The 16,134-nt window shown below is 59.2% G+C and overlaps 1 protein-coding gene across 1 annotated transcript; it reads right to left on the bottom strand.

Moving 5' to 3' along the window:
• Nucleotides 1-4,696: 4,696 nt before the first annotated feature.
• CD248 (CD248 molecule) lies at nucleotides 4,697-8,263 on the bottom strand. Its single transcript, XM_074227632.1, has one exon. It carries the CDS (start codon nucleotides 8,256-8,258, stop codon nucleotides 5,955-5,957), a length of 2,304 nt encoding a protein of 767 aa, XP_074083733.1. The 5' UTR covers nucleotides 8,259-8,263; the 3' UTR covers nucleotides 4,697-5,954.
• Nucleotides 8,264-16,134: the final 7,871 nt, after the last annotated feature.

Raw genomic sequence — 16,134 nt, 5'->3', positions numbered from 1 at the left:
GATGAGGCCAGTACCAGTACCAGAGGCCTTCCGCAGACCTCAGGGGCTCTGAGCAGATCTAAAGGGGAAGGGAAGGGTCTGCTTCTCACCCGGAGGCCACAGGACACTAGACTAAATGGTCCAGGAGGGCTGATGTGGCCCCTGGAAGGAAACAGAATCTTAGCAGGGTTGGTTCTGGCCACAGCACAGCAAGGCAAACCCAATACGTCCCCTCACACAGGAGACAGAACTTTACACTTTGAATGTAGAATGTCAGAGAGCTCGTGTGTTTGTGTGTGTGTGTGTGTGTGTGTGTGTGTGTGTGTCTGTGTGGTGGGGATCGTAGAACAAGGAATGTGTGCAGGGAGGGGCCTTAGAACAGGGGTGTCAGAGCTGAAGGAGGGGCCTTAGAGCAAGGAATACAGTAGGTCAGAGTTGAGAGCTCAGGGACCCAGGGCAGACTCCATTTAGGTGGTATTAGGTATGGGTGCCCTTGGGCATGTCTGAGGAAGACTAAGGTCAGAGGGTCAGGGCTTGGGCATGAGGGAGGAGACTATGGGCCTGGGACCCCAGGGAGGGAGCAAGGCTTTGAGGCCCACTGGAAATGGACCTGAAGCACAGGGGGAGAGAGCCTAGCCAACTATGGGGTCCAAACCTGGGTCTTCAGGAGGCATAGAGGTTTGCTCCAACTCCAGATGAAAAGAATGAGGGAGAGCCAGGCCCAAGCCCTAAGGATGGGTCCAGGTGAGAAATGTTTTCTGGGGAGAGCACACCGGTCATTGTGAGTGACCATCCCTCAGGCTAGGCAGCCCAGGGCCATGGGCCTTGGCCAGTCCAGCTGTCCTGTGTCCCTCCTGCCCTGGCCAGAAGAGACCTACGAACAGACTACCAGAGCTTCGAGAAGACTGGCAGCCTCCCTAAGTCACCGTTGGGGAAGCGGAGGCCAACACATGGTTGTACTTCTGGCCTTTCCAAGAAGCAGGTCTGGATCAGAGGGTCAGTGGAGCCATAGACCACCACTGTGAGTTAGGACTCAGAGGCCTTAGGAATGACCCCAAGAGAGACCCCACCAGGGGTGACCTTGGGCAATTCACTTCTCCTTTGGTAGCCTCAGTTCTCCCCTCAAGAGAATGAGACTAGAATGGTTTTCTCAGGATTTACCAGTGGAGGAGGCAAGAACAGAGGCAAAACCCCCAACTCAGAACTGGGTGCGGATTCTGCCAAATCTGGAGGATTGGGCCTGTGGCTTCTCTCTGGGTCTCAGGAGTTTCCTCCAGGAGGCCGAGTGGTCTCTGGCTCTAAAGGGGGTGATGACCAGGAGGCTTGTCAGGGATGCCTTGAGCCAACTGATATGCCACCCATGGGCAGGCTCCAAGTCCCTCAAGGCTGGCAGGCCTGCTGCCAGCCGCCTTCCCACTCTAGCTTTGCAATGAGGAGTGATAGCCCCCACTGCCCCCCATTTAAACATCAGCCAGCAGCTGGGGTAGTTCCCCTCCCCCCCAGTTTAACCGAGGGCCCTACTGAATGCTGGCCCTTTGGGCAGGGCCTGGAGTCTGGAGGCCTGGTCCCCGTAGGGTGGGGAGCAAGTCAGCGGTCAGTCTACATTTCGGGCGCCCCCTGTAAGCGCTGCCCTGGGGGTACAAAGAGACGACCCTGGGGGGGCTTACTAGAAACTAGGGCGCAGAAGCTCCCAAGAATAGGGAGGAAGGCAGGGGAGTTAAGGGGGGTGGGCAGGGTTTCCTGGAGGAGGGGGCCTTGGGGGGAGGGGCTCCCGCGCAGGTCCGAGGGCCAGAGTCAGGGAGGGAGGGGCTGGTTGGCAGGACTGCCAGGAGGCGGGGGGCGGGCATGGGTGGAGGAGGAGGAGGGTTGGACGGGCAAGCCCCCCCAGGAGCCTTTGGGGCAGACCCCGGCCCCCAGCGGCATGGACTAGGCCAGGCCTGGGGAGGGTCCTGGGGAGGCGGGGCCGGGGGGTGCTGAGGGGGGGCTCGGGTCAGCCCGGCGCTGCCGGCCAGCAGCAGGGGGCGGCAAAGGCTCGCTGGCGGGGTCCCCCAGCCGAGCGGGATGGGGAGGGGGTCCCCCGGCGGCCCGGAGCTCCCCAAGACGGGACGTCTCCGAGTAGAGGGAGGCCTGGGGGCGCCCCCGAGACCCCGATGAGGAGGGGCCCGGGGGGGGCTCGGCTCGGGGGCTGGAGCCTGGGTTCCGATTGGAGAAAATCAGGGTTTTGGGGCGGCGCCGGGAGCTGGGGGCCCCCACCCCCCGCATCTGGTGCTCGTTAGTGGCGCCCCAGAGCTCTCCCGGCCCCCCCCGCCCCGCCCCTCAGGCCCGGCCCAGGCGACTTAACTCCTTGATGGCCTTGGGGCCCCCCGAGACGTCCGGGCCGCCCCCCTTCATCCCTGCTCTGGGGGCCCCGGCCTTCTGCGCAGCCGCCTCTCCCATCCCCCCCCCCCGACCCCTAGGCTTGGAGGCGAGGTGGAGGGTCCTTCATCCTCCTGTCTCCCTCTCTCTCTCTGTCTCTGTCTCTCTCTGTCTCTCTCTCTCTCTGTCTCTGTCTCTCTCTCTCTCTCTCTCTGTCTCTGTCTCTGTGTGTCTCTGTCTCTCTCTCTTTGTCTCTGTCTCTGTCTCTCTCTGTGTGTCTCTCTCTGTCTGTCTCTCTCTCTCTGTCTCTGTCTCTCTCTGTCTCTCTCTCTCTGTCTCTCTCTCTCTCTGTCTCTGTCTCTCTCTCTCTGTCTCTCTCTCTGTCTCTCTGTCTCTCCGTCTCTCTCTCTGTCTCTCTCTGTCTCTGTCTCTGTCTCCCTCTCTCTCTGTCTCTCTCTGTGTGTCTCTGTCTCTCTCTGTGTGTCTCTGTCTCTCTCTCTCTGTCTCTCTCTCTGTCTCTGTCTCTCTCTCTGTCTCTCTCTGTCTCTGTCTCTCTCTGTCTCTCTCTCTGTCTCTCTCTCTCTGTCTCTGTCTCTCTCTCTCTCTCTCTCTCTCTCTCTGTCTCTCTCTGTCTCTCTCTGTGTGTCTCTCTCTGTCTCTGTCTCTCTGTCTCTGTCTCTCTCTGTCTCTGTCTCTCTCTGTGTGTCTCTCTCTGTCTCTGTCTCTCTCTGTCTCTGTCTCTCTCTGTGTGTCTCTCTCTGTCTCTGTCTGTCTCTGTCTCTCTGTCTCTCTCTCTGTCTCACTCTGTCTCTCTCTGTGTGTCTCTCTGTCTCTCTCTGTGTGTCTCTCTCTGTCTCTGTCTCTCTGTCTCTGTCTCTCTGTCTCTCTGTCTCTCTCTGTCTCTGTCTCTCTCCCTGTCTCTCTCTGTCTCTCTGTCTCCGTCTCCCTCTCTGTCTGTCTCTCTCTCTGTCTCTGTCTCCCTCTCTCTCTGTCTCTGTCTCCCTCTCTCTCTGTCTCTCTCTCTGTCTCTCTCTGTCTCTGTCTCTCTCTGTCTCTGTCTATCTCTGTCTCTCTGTCTCTGTCTCTGTCTCTCTGTCTCTGTGTGTGTCTCTGTCTGTCTCTCTCTCTTGTCTCTGTCTCTCTCTCTGTCTCTCTGTCTCTGTCTCTCTGTCTCTGCCTCTCTCTTTCTGTCTCTGTCTCTGTCTCTCTCTGTCTCTCTCTGTCTCTGTCTCTGTCTCTGTCTCTCTGTCTCTCTGTCTCTCTCTGTCTCTGTCTCTCTCCCTGTCTCTCTCTGTCTCTCTGTCTCCGTCTCCCTCTCTGTCTCTGTCTCCCTCTCTCTCTGTCTCTGTCTCCCTCTCTCTGTCTCTCTCTCTGTCTCTCTCTGTCTCTATCTCTGTCTCTCTGTCTCTCTGTCTCTGTGTGTGTCTCTGTCTCTGTCTGTCTCTCTCTCTTGTCTCTGTCTCTCTCTCTGTCTCTCTGTCTCTGTCTCTCTCTCTGTCTCTCTGTCTCTGCCTCTCTCTTTCTGTCTCTCTCTGTCTCTCTCTGTCTCTGTCTGTCTCTCTCTGTCTCTGTTTCTCTCTCTGTCTCTCTGTCTCTCTGTCTCTCTCTCTGTCTCTGTCTCTCTCTGTCTCTCTCTGTCTCTGTCTCTCTCTGTCTCTGTCTCTCTCTGTCTTCTCTCTCTCTCTCTCTCTCCCCTCCCCCCATCAGACTCTAAGCTGGGACCCCATGCTAGAAGCTCAGGCCGGACGGCTCTGGAGGCACGTCTGGTTTTGGTTAGGGGGAACGTGAGAGTGGAGGCAGCCTGGATCCAGTCCCCTCCCCCCTCTGCTGGGGGCCCCGGCAGCCCCCCTCCCATCCTGGCCCCTGCTGAGACTCCCCTGCTGTGGCCTGTCCCCTCCCCCTCCCAGACTCCCTCAGGGAGGCCTCCCTGGGGACCTTCTGGTCTGCCTACTGAAGGCCAAGTAAGGCCCAGGCTGAGGGGAGTTGGGGGCAGTGCTCCAGGTCCCCCCTCTCCCCTGTGCCACAGACCTGGGTCTCTCAGGCTCCGATGCCCACCCTCACAGGAAGGGGATGGAGGCCCTGGGGGGGGGGGGAGGTGGGGCTGCGGCTGGGACACTCAGCCCTGCTTGTAATTAGAGACCCCTGGATGCTAAGATTGGGAAATTACAGTGACTGTGGGGGACCCAGGCACCACAGCCTCCTGCCCCTTAGCCTCTGGGCCCCCCAGAAACAAATCATCTCTCCTAGCCTGGGTTTTGACCTTGCACCAAGGCTCTCCTGACTTTGTGCCTCAGTTTCCCCCCTCTAAAATGAGATCCAGAAACGGCCAGAGTCTGATTCTCTCTTCTCGGCCCCCCCCACGTTCCTAAAGCTCCATCTCCCCAGGCCCCCTCCCTTCCTCTCAGTTGGGGGTGAATGAGGGGGTCCCAGACTGAGGGTAGGGGAAGAGTTGGTAGGGGGCTGCCTAGCCAGATCCCAGCTGGGAACACATCCAAATGTCTTTCTCCCATCTTCTCTTCTCTCCCAAGCCTGCCCTGGAAGGGAGGAGATGGCAGGGTCCCCGGGGTTAGGTCCTCCCCAGAGAAGGGACTTGTCAGAGAGACCTGGCCTGGAAACCTCAGTGAGCCTGCACAGAGGAGGGACAGCACATTGGGCTTGTAGCCCCCCTTTCTGGCTGTGGGAAAGAGGAGCCGGAAGCCACTTCCCTGTGTATCTCCCAATGCCTATGCCCACCAGGAGGGCATCCTGCAGTGGTTAGAGGGAGAAGAATCCCAACCATGCAGGTTCCAATCCCAGATCCGCCATAAACTGGCCATGTGACTTTGGACAAGTCCCCACCCTCTCTGGGACTCAGTTTCCTCATCTGTAAGGTCCCTCCTAATCCAGATCTTGTGATACCCCCCTCCCAGCCTCACAACACCAAATGCTTTGAGACTTCAGGGAACAGAGACAAGAAACTCTGCTTCTCCCAGTATCCCCCCATTCCCTCCTTCTCTCTGGGTATTGAACCTTTCTTACCTGTCTGCCAACAACACATTCCTTCTCTTCCTCCTCCTCCTCCTCCTCCTCCTCTTTCTCTTCCTGGGGGACCTCAGCCCCAGCCCCAGTCCCCATATGAAAAGCCAAGCTAACGGTCACCACCCCATTTATTGGAGAATATTCCAGGACCTGGCCATTCCAGGTGTGGTTCCCCTCCCTCCAATCAGCCCTGATAGGGTCCTTGGGTCAAGCAGTTTCCACCGGGTGGGGAGGTGGGCCTGGGGACCAGAGAGGTGTGAGCAGAGAAGGCCAGGCAGACCAGGGGGCCTGGGGGGGCCTGCGGTGAGTGGAGTGGGCTGATGTCTGGGTCCTAGCGGGAGAGCTGGGCCAGGTGTGTCTGTCAAAGGTAGCAGTGTCCATGGACGCGAGCTAGGAGTGGGGGGGGCAGCATACCTGGGTTTCCCCCAACCCTCTGGGGAGTAGTGGTAAACTTGGGGCCAAAGGGGACAGCTGGTACCCCTTCAGTCCCAGGGTGCAGTTTCCTGGGCTTCAGTCTAATAGGGGTCCCCCAACCCCCAGTTTCATGGGAGAGGGGCTAGCTCCTTGCAGGTCCAAGGAGGCAAGGGTTCCTGTCCCACCAATCACACGCTGGTTCTGCAGGTCATGACCCCTGAGAGGCTGCCCCGCTTGGGCTCAGTCTCCCCCTTGGCCCCTGAGTTTGTGATCCAGTGGTAACAGTCTGTAATGCTTTTGTTGGGGGCCCGGGGCCCACAGCGCGTACAGTAAACAATTCCCACAGCTAAGAGAATCACCAGAAACACACAGGTGGGCACCAGGAGGGCTACCAGCAGCCAACGGTCATCCCTGCGACTCCGGCTCCGGGCGGTGGGAGATGGCAGGGAGGACCCCAGCACGTCCAGGGCCGGGCCAGGGTCTGGGGGGCTGCTGGGGGGGTGGGGAGAGTTCCCTGGAAGCTGAGAAGTAGGAGGAGAGGTTGGGAGCTCGTCGAGAGCTTCGGAAGGAGTCGAAGGGGCCAGGGCTGGAGGGGGTGAAGTTGGGGGCCTGAGCGATTGGGAAGCAGGGGATTGTGGGGCCCGGTCCGTGGGAAAGGGAAGAGAGAGGGAGGGTTGGGTGGCAGCAAGCCCAGGGGCCGAGGGAGCCGGCCGCAGAGGCCTGTGAGGGGCCGCGATGGAGGCAGGCTGAGGGGTGGAGAGCAGAGGAGGCCCGGTGGCAGAAACCAGAGGGGGCTGTCGGACAGAGGGCCCAGGGTGGTGGGCACCAGAGGTTGCAGGCTCTTTGTGGGCTGGGGGCAAAGGGGAAGGTTGGGCGGGAAGGCCAGGGGACTGCTGGGCAGGCAGCAAGGGAGTTTGGGGGGCAGGAGGCGTGGGAAGGCGAGCGGTGGAGGCCACTGAGGGTCTGTGGACTGGAAGCCGAGATGGGTGGGAAACGGGGATGGGGAGCAGCTTACGGGCAGGAGGGTGGGTGGCAGAGAAGACAGGGAGCTGGTAGGCAGGGGGCAGAGGGGACCGTGTCGCAGGGATCACGGGTAGCCAGTGGGCAGGGGGCAGTGGATGGTGGGTGGAGGGAAGCCTGGGGGGCCGGGTGATTGAGAGGAGAGGGGGTCGGTAGGGAGATCTGGGGGGGATGAAGAGAGGTGGCCTAGTGGGGCTGACATGGGGGAGCAGTGGTCTGTAAGGGGGGGCAAAAGCCAGAGGCGATCTGGTGGGGTCCAGCCACAGTGGTCCGGCTGTCTCAGTCCAGCCCCCCTCGAAGCTGTCCCAGGCCTCCTCCTCTTCCTCGTCCTCCTCATCGTCCTCCTCCTCCTCGTCCTCTTCCTGGGTCTCCCCGCCCAGGGCTCCCTGCCCCACTCCCAGGGGGCTGCAGCTGATGCCATCGGGCTCCAGTTCGTGCCCCTCGCTGCAGTAGCATTCGAACCCCCCGACGTAGTTGACGCACATCTGCTGGCAGACCCCGGGGATCTGGCACTCGTCCGTGTCCAGGCAGCGGTGGGGCTCGTCCTCAGCCGGCCGGAAGCCCAAGCGGCAGTGGCAGCTGTAGCCCCCGGGCCCGCCGGGCTCGCACTGCTGCTCGCAGGGGGCCTCGGAGCAGGGGTCCACGCAGCTGTGCCCGTCCTGGTCCAGCCGGAAGCCCTCGGCGCAGCGGCAGGAGGCTCGGCCGCCCTCGTCCACGCACTCGTGCTCGCAGCCGCCGTTGTCCAGAGCACAGGCGGCGGCTCTGGGGCCCGGGCATACTGGCCCCTGGCGGGACCAGCCCACGCCACCCTCGCGCCTCTGCATGCAGAGCAGGGAGGCGCTGCCCCCCTCCGAGCAGGGCACGTCGGCCACCGAGCCGAAGGGCAGCCAGGCCAGGGCCTCGGTGACCAGCTGGAAGGGGGTGGTGTAGAGCGTGGGGCCCTCCTGGCCCTCCTCGACGGCCAGGGCCGGGCAGGCCGCCTCAAAGCCAAACTGGCACAGGTAGCCATCCACGGGCAGCGTGCAGGAGCCCTCCCGCCACACCTGGCTGCCGCCGGCCTCCATGGCCACGCAGCGCAGGGCTGGGCAGGCTCCAGGCCCGGCCGGTGAGGCCCAGTTGGTGTAGGCTGTTTCTTGGTCCCCGGTGGTCCAGGTGAAGCCCCGCAGAGGCCGCTGTGGGTGGCACTGGCGCGGTTGCCGCTGGAGTCCTATCCACAGCAGCTGCCCGGAGACCTCCTCGGCCCTCCGGGCTGCCAGCAGGCCCACCCGCTGGGCCTCCTCTGGGCTCTTTGGGGTGGCCAGGTTGCCCCCTAGCTCTCGGCAGGCCCTCCAGGCCTCCAGGAAGGTCCTGCGCCTGTAGAAGACCACGTAGCAGCTGGTCGGCCCGCAGGAGGCCGCGGCCTCTTCGGCCCGCCCCGGACCCTGACCCAGGGTGGGCCCCAGGGCCGCCCAGGCCAGGAGTAATCTCAGCATCGCTGTCCCCCGACAGACTAGCCTGGCCAGGCCCCACCAGCAGCTCTTGACAGGGGGAGGAGATTGGGGCCTCCGGGCAGGGGGTGGTGGGGGGAGAGGGGCGGGACTTGGGGCCTGGTTCCCTGCCCTTGTAAGGCAAAGTCTGGGGAGGCTGCCAGCTTCCCCCTGCTCCCCCGGGGACCCAGAGCAGGAAGCAGCTTGGGCGGGAGAGAGGGGAGAGGTGTGAGGGAGAGCCGAGGGGAGGGGAGGGTCCGGGAGGGGGGAAGGGAGGGGGGAGAGGGTCCAGGGAACGGTCCAGCCAGGGGGAGCTGGGCCAGAGAATGAGAGAAGGCCGAGGGCAGAAGGGGGTGATGGGGATGGGGAAGGGGCTGGATCCTGGCTTAGGAACGATCCCCCCAGGCCTGGGAGGGGCCCGACTGTCTGATTCTCACTAGATGAGATGTTTACCACAGGCCCCAACATTCAGTCAGCAACACACGCTCTGACATACAAACCTTCTATCACACATGCTCTGACTTACTAATCCTCTCAGTCACACACTCTGACATGCTAACCCTCTGCTGCACACAGGATCTGACATGCTAACCCTCTCTGTTGCACACACACAGGATCTGACATGTTAACCCTCTCAGTCACACACAGGATCTGACATGCTAAACCTCTCAGTTACACACACACACACACACTCTGACATGTTAACCCTCTGTTGCACACAGGATCTGACATGCTAACCCTCTCTGTTGCACACACACAGGATCTGACATATTAACCCTCTCAGTCACACACAGGATCTGACATGCTAACCCTCTCAGTCACACATACACACATACTCTGACATGCTAACCCTCTGTTGCACACAGGATCTGACATGCTAACCCTCTCAGTCACACACACACACACACACACACACACACTCTGACATGCTAACCCTCTGTTGCACACAGGATCTGACATGTTAACCCTCTCAGTCACACACAGGATCTGACATGCTAACCCTCTCAGTCACACATACACACACTCTGACATGCTAACCCTCTCAGTCACACACACACACACTCTGACATGTTAACCCTCTGTTGCACACAGGATCTGACATGCTAACCCTCTGTTGCACACAGGATCTGACATGCTAACCCTCTCTGTTGCACACACACAGGATCTGACATATTAACCCTCTCAGTCACACACAAGATCTGACATGTTAACCCTCTCAGTCACACACAGGATCTGACATGCTAACCCTCTCAGTCACACATACACACACACTCTGACATGCTAACCCTCTGTTGCACACAGGATCTGACATGCTAACCCTCTCAGTCACACACACACACACACACACACTCTGACATGCTAACCCTCTGTTGCACACAGGATCTGACATGTTAACCCTCTCAGTCACACACAGGATCTGACATGCTAACCCTCTCAGTCACACATACACACACTCTGACATGCTAACCCTCTGTTGCACACAGGATCTGACATGCTAACCCTCTCAGTCACACACACACACTCTGACATGCTAACCCTCTGTTGCACACAGGATCTGACATGCTAACCCTCTGTTGCACACAGGATCTGACATGTTAACCCTCTCAGTCACACACAAGATCTGACATGTTAACCCTCTCAGTCACACACAGGATCTGACATGCTAGCCCTCTCAGTCACACACACACACTCTGACATGCTAACCCTCTGTTGCACACAGGATCTGACATGATAACCCTCTCTGTTGCACACACACAGGATCTGACATGATAACCCTCTCTGTTGCACACACATAGGATCTGACATGTTAACCTTCTCAGTCACACACAGGATCTGACATGCTAACCCTCTCTGTTGCACACACACAGGATCTGACATGCTAACCCTCTCGGTCACACACACACACATTCTGACATGCTAACCCTCTCAGTCACACACAGGATCTGACATGCTAACCCTCTCAGTCACACACACACACACACACACTCTGACCATCTAACCCTCTGTTGCAGAGAGGGTCTTAGCATGTCAGATCCTGTGTGCAACAGAGGGTTAGATGGTCAGAGTGTGTGTGTGTGTGTGACTGAGAGGGTTAGCATGTCAGATCCTGTGTGTGTGTGTGTGTGTGTGTGTGTGTGTGACTGAGAAGGTTAGCATGTCAGATCCTGTGTGCAACAGAGGGTTAGCATGTCAGAGTGTGTGTGTGACTGAGAGGGTTAACATGTCAGATCCTGTGCCCCCACCGCCCAGCCCAGACACCAGCTGTCCAGATGCCCTCAGATTGGTGGCCTCGGCTTCTGCTTCGGGGACGTGAAGGGGCCAGATGGGACAGACCCTCCCCTGCCTCCAGCATGTCCACCTTCCCAGTCCCCATGCTCTGACAGGCTGGTCTTTTCTGCTGTGCATGCTCCAACATGCCAGGTCGATCCCACGCCAGGACACACACCCCATCTCCCTGTCACTAATTGCACCTCACAGACACAGACCCACCTTGTTCCAGGGACAAGGTCCCCCATGGCATCGGGAGCCATCCCTGGTCGAACTGATCCACTTCTGGCTGCTGGACCCCGATGGCTCCAGAGGAGAAATTGAGGCTGGGGACTCAACCCAGACCCCCCAAATCCTGTCCTTGTGCCTGCTGTGGCCTTGGCTCTCTGATGTTGGGGGTCTTCCTCCAGAATGAAGGACAAACAGCGGCAACAGTGACTAGTGCAGCTACGCACTGTATCATCCAGTCCTTATTGATCTTTTGGGGTTTTTGCAAGGCAGTGGGGTGAAGTGACTCGCCCAAGGCCACACAGCTAGGTCATTATGAAGTGTCTGAGGCCGGATTGGAACCCAGGTCCTTCTGACTCCAGGGCCGGTGCTCTATCCACTGCACCCCCTAGCTGCCCCCATCATACAGTCTTTAACAAGCTAACCTGTTGCAGTGCCCTGACACGCTACCCTTCCTGGTTACATGCTCTGACACACTCACCCTCGCAGTCACACATGTGCTCAGACATACCAAGCTGCAAGTCTCCCCATAGGGCCTTTCTAACGTCCGTCTTCAGCTTCTCCTTGGCCCTCCAGTCCCCCCATCCCATCCAGCCCCACCCCCGCTGGCTCTGGGGAGGCAGAGGGGAGGGGGAGAGAGGCCCCCAAACAGGAAATGCCTCTCAAGGCTCTCTCTCCCATCCTGACCCCTCGCTTGCTGGGTTGGGGGCCACAGGCCAGGAGATGTGGAGGCCGGAAACGCGGGGTTGAGGTCAGGGTCTGGAAGGCGGTCATTCATGGTCCAGCCACACCAACATTCACATACAATCACATGAGGGGCACAGAATGCATTCCAAATCAAGGAAGGAAACCCAGGGATGTCTCTGTGACTGGCCCCTCCCCCGGCTCTGTTGGGTGGGCTTGGGGCCTCCCTGTCACTTATATGTGGCATATATGAGCCCTGCAGTCTAATCTGCCAGTCAGGGAGCCAGGTGGTTCAGTGGGTAGAGTGCCAGGCCTGGAGCCAGGAAGAACTGACTCAAATGTGGCCTCAGACACTTCCCGGCTGTGTGACCCCTGACACGGCATGGCACCCTCTTTGCCTTAGCTTCCTCATCTGTAAAGTGAACTGGAGAAGGACATGGCAAATCATGCCAGTATCTTTGCCAAGAAAACCCCAAAGGGGTCCCAAAGAGTGGGCATGGCTGAACAGTGCAATGTGCCAGGCCCTGCAGGGGACAGCCACAGGCTCTGCCTCCACAGGTCACAGGTTCATGGGGGATGGGAGAATATGCAGACACCTCCATACACATAGAAGACCCACCCAGGGTAAGGTGGGGGGGTAACACAGAGGATGGACGTGGAGGGTGGGGGCTGGGGTCCTGGCCAGCAGTGGCAAAAGGTGGGATCCGAGCTGAGTCTTGGAGAAATCCAGGAATGCCGGGAGGGAAAAGGGAGGAGAGAGTATTCCAGTGCCACGAACCATGCAGTGTGAAGGAGGAAATAGAGTAGCCGGGGCGGGGGGTGGCATCCTCAGAGAGTGGATGTCGAACTCTGACACTAAGTACTACACCTGGAGATGAGAGAAGAGACCCTGGGACAGAGCCTGGGGGATGCCCACAGCTGGAGAAAGATCCAGTAGGAGAAGGAGCCCTCGGAGAGGTGGGAGGAGAACTGGGGAGCCCATCACAGTTGGAGAAGAGAAGACCCCTGGGAACCCACCACAAAAGCCTAGAGACCAGAGCGACAAGATGAGGAGGGGTTCCGCAACATCCAAGGCGGCAGAGAGGGCAAGGGTGATGAACACTGAGAAAAGGCCACCGGATTCAATTCAGTAAACATTAAGTGCCAACTGTGTGCCAAGAAAGGGAGCCCCTCAAACAAGCTTCGCAGCTAATGGGGGAGACAACAAGAAAATGGGCCATCATTAGCGGGAAGGGGAGTTGGGAGATTTCCTTTGGAAAATGGCATTTTACCTGGGACTTGAGGGAAGCCAAAGGCCAGTAGTCAGAAATGAGGAGGGGGGCGTGTCCCAGTCCTGGAGCTGAGAGAGGGAGCATCTTGTCCATGAGACGGGTTCAAGAAGAAGGGGACGGGAGGTGGAAGCAGACTGGGAAGGTGGGGGCTGTGGGGCTCAGAGAGAGCATCTGTGTTTGTTCCCGGAGACCAGATGAGGGGAACATGGTCAGACTTCAGTGGCTGAGCCTTGAGGTAGGCTAGTGCAATACTCCAGGTGTGAGGTGAGGAGGGAAGTGAAATTGTGGTTCAACGGCCAGGAAGAGATTAAACAAGGGATCACTGGTGACTTTGGAGAGAATTCAATTTTCAATGGAATGATTTTGGGAAACAAGCCTGCGGAGGTTTGGAAGACAGTGAGACGAGTGGAGGTGCTGGCTGTGGAAGGTTCTCTCAACAAATTTAGCCAGTGAAGGCGGGAGAGATAGAAGACGGTCCCTCGGGGAGATGGGGGTGGCGCAGTCCCCAGGAGAAGTTGAGATGGAATGGGGTCCCTTGGGCATGGAGAGGAGTTAGCCTTGGCCAGGAGAAGGGGTGGTAGGAGATGAGGGAGAAGAGGGAGCTCCTAGGGAATGGTTCTGATTTTCTGGGGGCTCTAAGAGGTGGGGGTGGGGCAGGAGAGTGCCAATGGAGACTTAGGAGAGGTAGGAAGGTTGGCTCAGTGACGGGTAAGAAGGACAGTGAATCCATTAGCAACGTAGGGAAAGATTATCTGGCTCCAGGGAGGGCCCGGCTGAGGTTCAATGACATAACTGTCAACGGGAGCCAGGGAGTAGAGGATGGGGTACGGCTGGCGACATGATAAGGGGCAAGAAACTTGAGGATAGAGGCCATTGGGGTTGCTCAAGTTACCAGGGCAGGAGGGATGGTCTGGGAAAGAGCTAGGAGCTGTGGGGGGCTGTGGGGGGGGACTGGGGTCCAGGTCTCTCAATCCCTGCCCACTTAGTGAACTCTGGAAGGCAGACAGCTGCTTGGCCCACTACTGGGGGGGGGCTGAGGCAAGACCAGCACAAGACTAGTGCTTTCTGGGCCTTGTTTTCTCCTCTGGCAGTCTGGAGGGGAAGCTCCTGTTGGGGAGCTGGTGGGACTCTGGCCTGGCAAGTTCTGCCTTTGGGAAACAGGGGCTCTCCATCTCCCATCAGGAAGAGTGTTGGGGCTCCAAGACGGGCAGAGAAGGGTTCTGTTGGTAGAACACTTCTCTCCCTATTTCTGGGGGCCCAGGATTTAGCCCTGGCAGAGTTTTAGAGACCATGGAACAAGGCCATTCTTTTCCAGAGAGAGGTTAGAGGTGGCTGCCCCCCCCCACAGCCCAGGCCTCATGTTCTGCTATCAGCATCCCCTCCAGCCCTGCCCCCCATCTTGGTCCTTGCTGGAGCAGGACCTGGCCTGGGTTCTGGGCCTGTCCTCTCTGATCTTGGGGGGGGGTTCCCTGCTTGGCCACGTCCCTCTCAGGGGGTCTGGGCCAGCCTGGTTCCCAGTTGGAAGCAAGGAGGAGACCTTCTACAAACAAAGGATTCGCTTTGAGAGCCGCTTTGTAAACAGAAGCCCAATCTTGAGTCTGTTTCTCATCCTTCCACTTGGGTTCAGAGCCCAGGAGCCCAGGAGCAGCCTGTGTGGGGTTGGGCCTGGGGGGGGGGGGGGTCTATCCCGCTTGGGGCAGCCGGGGTGGGTGGGCTGGGAAGCCACTGGCCATGCAGGGGGGGGAGGGGAGCCCCCAGGCTGTGTGTGTGGCTGGGCTGGGGGATCCAAGCTTCTTTATGCTCCTTTCCAAATCTGCCCTCAAGAGAGGACCTGCTGAGTAGGCACATTTCTTTGTGTAGAAATCAACTCTTCTTCCCATTCTTTTCTAGGTCCCCCCACCCCCCTTTCACCTCCAGTGGAATCTCCTCCTTCTTTCCAAACCACCCCAGCCTCTGGCCCACTGAGAGGAGGTCCCTGCTCAGCCTGGGCGCACTGGGGGTAGGGGGCCTAGAGAAGCTTGGCAGGGGGCTGGGGAGAGCCATCTAGGTGCCCAGGGGCTGGGCAGGAACAGGAGAGAAGAGTCAGGGATGGGGGTGAGGAGCGCAGGTCTCAGGGGAAGAGCCTGGGGGCAGGGATGAGAGGAGTTGGAATGGGGGAGTCCTGGGAGAGACCCAGGCCTTCCTCCTCTCCCCAGATCTAAGCAGCTCCACCCCACCAGGCTTCTGGCAGGGAGCGGGGCAGAGGAGGCTAGCAAGGGGGAGGGGAGCAGGGAGGGGAGAAGATGCTTGGCCCCGGTCCCTTGGGGGTTGTCCCCCTCAGTGATCAATCTCCTCTCTGCCAACCCTCCCCCTAAGACAAGATGGAAAAAAGCTGGGTGCTCCGGGGTCTGGGCCCTCTTTTCTCTGCCTGGCTTAGGAAGCCCCCATTTCTGCCTCCCTGATGATGATGATACCTGGGGCCAGCTGGGGCCTCTTGGGGCAGTCGCTTGGCCTTGCCCTTTGGGAGGTAGAGGGCTCTCCGTGCCCCATCAGGAGGAGTGTTGGGGCTCCCAGCTCGCCTCCCTTCTACCTGCTTGGACGGGTCAGCCGTCCCTGTTACAGCAGGGAGGTCTCTGCAGAGGAAGAGGGCACGGCAAGCCCCGGCCCTGGCACGTGCCCGGACTCCAACCCTTCTTGACCCCCTCCCTTGACCTCTGCCCTGGGCCTGGCCGGCTTCCTCCACTACCCTTCCCTCATCTCTCACTCCGGCTCTTTCTCTTGGACCTTCACCCCATCCTCAATCTCTCCTCCTTTCTTGGGGAACGGGGCGGGGAATAGGGAGGTCTCTTCTCCGTCTCTGACAGCATCTCTGTCTGAGGGTCGCAAAAAGCCAGCTCAGAGGCCAACAAGTTCAATCACCCCATTGTACAGCGGAGGAAACTGAGGCACAGGGAGGCTCAAGAGCCTGTTCTGGGCCACACATCTCTTCTTTTTCTGGGAATGGCCCTGTCTGACTCCTTCCCCTTCCCTAGGCACGGCTCTCTTTCTCCCCCTTCTCCTGGCTCTTGTCTCCCCCCTTCTATCCCTGGGGGGTGCCACTCTCTGGGTCTCCCTCTCTTTTCTCTTTCCTGGATGGTGTTCCAAAAGATGACACCTCTCTCTGCCTCTGTCTCCCCCGCTGGCCCTGTGCCCCCGAGTCCTAGCTGGGGCGATGGGGCTGCCCTAGAGCTGAAGGCTTGGCCGGCCAGTCTGGGGAAAGGGGAGCCAGACCAGACAGGATATTTACTTTGGGACTTCAAAGCCTGGCAGGGGAGGGGGCGTTGCAGTGGGCTGAGGGAAGGGGTTGTGGTGAGGAGCTGGGGGGTCTTGGGGAACAGGAAAGGGGGGGAGCACGGCTAAGCAGCAGAGAACGGACGGAGAAAGGAGCCGGGAGGAGGGAAGGGGGGCCGGGC

Source organism: Macrotis lagotis, chromosome 3 (assembly GCF_037893015.1).
Source record: "Macrotis lagotis isolate mMagLag1 chromosome 3, bilby.v1.9.chrom.fasta, whole genome shotgun sequence".
NCBI lineage: Eukaryota > Metazoa > Chordata > Mammalia > Peramelemorphia > Peramelidae > Macrotis > Macrotis lagotis.
Note: the sequence above shows the minus strand (reverse complement) of the source record. Positions and strands in the feature narration are given on the sequence as shown.

Bases quoted from the DNA above. Each gene is read 5' to 3' on its own strand.
- CD248 (XM_074227632.1), bottom strand. From the start codon at position 8,258: ATGCTGAGATTACTCCTGGCCTGGGCGGCCCTGGGGCCCACCCTGGGT.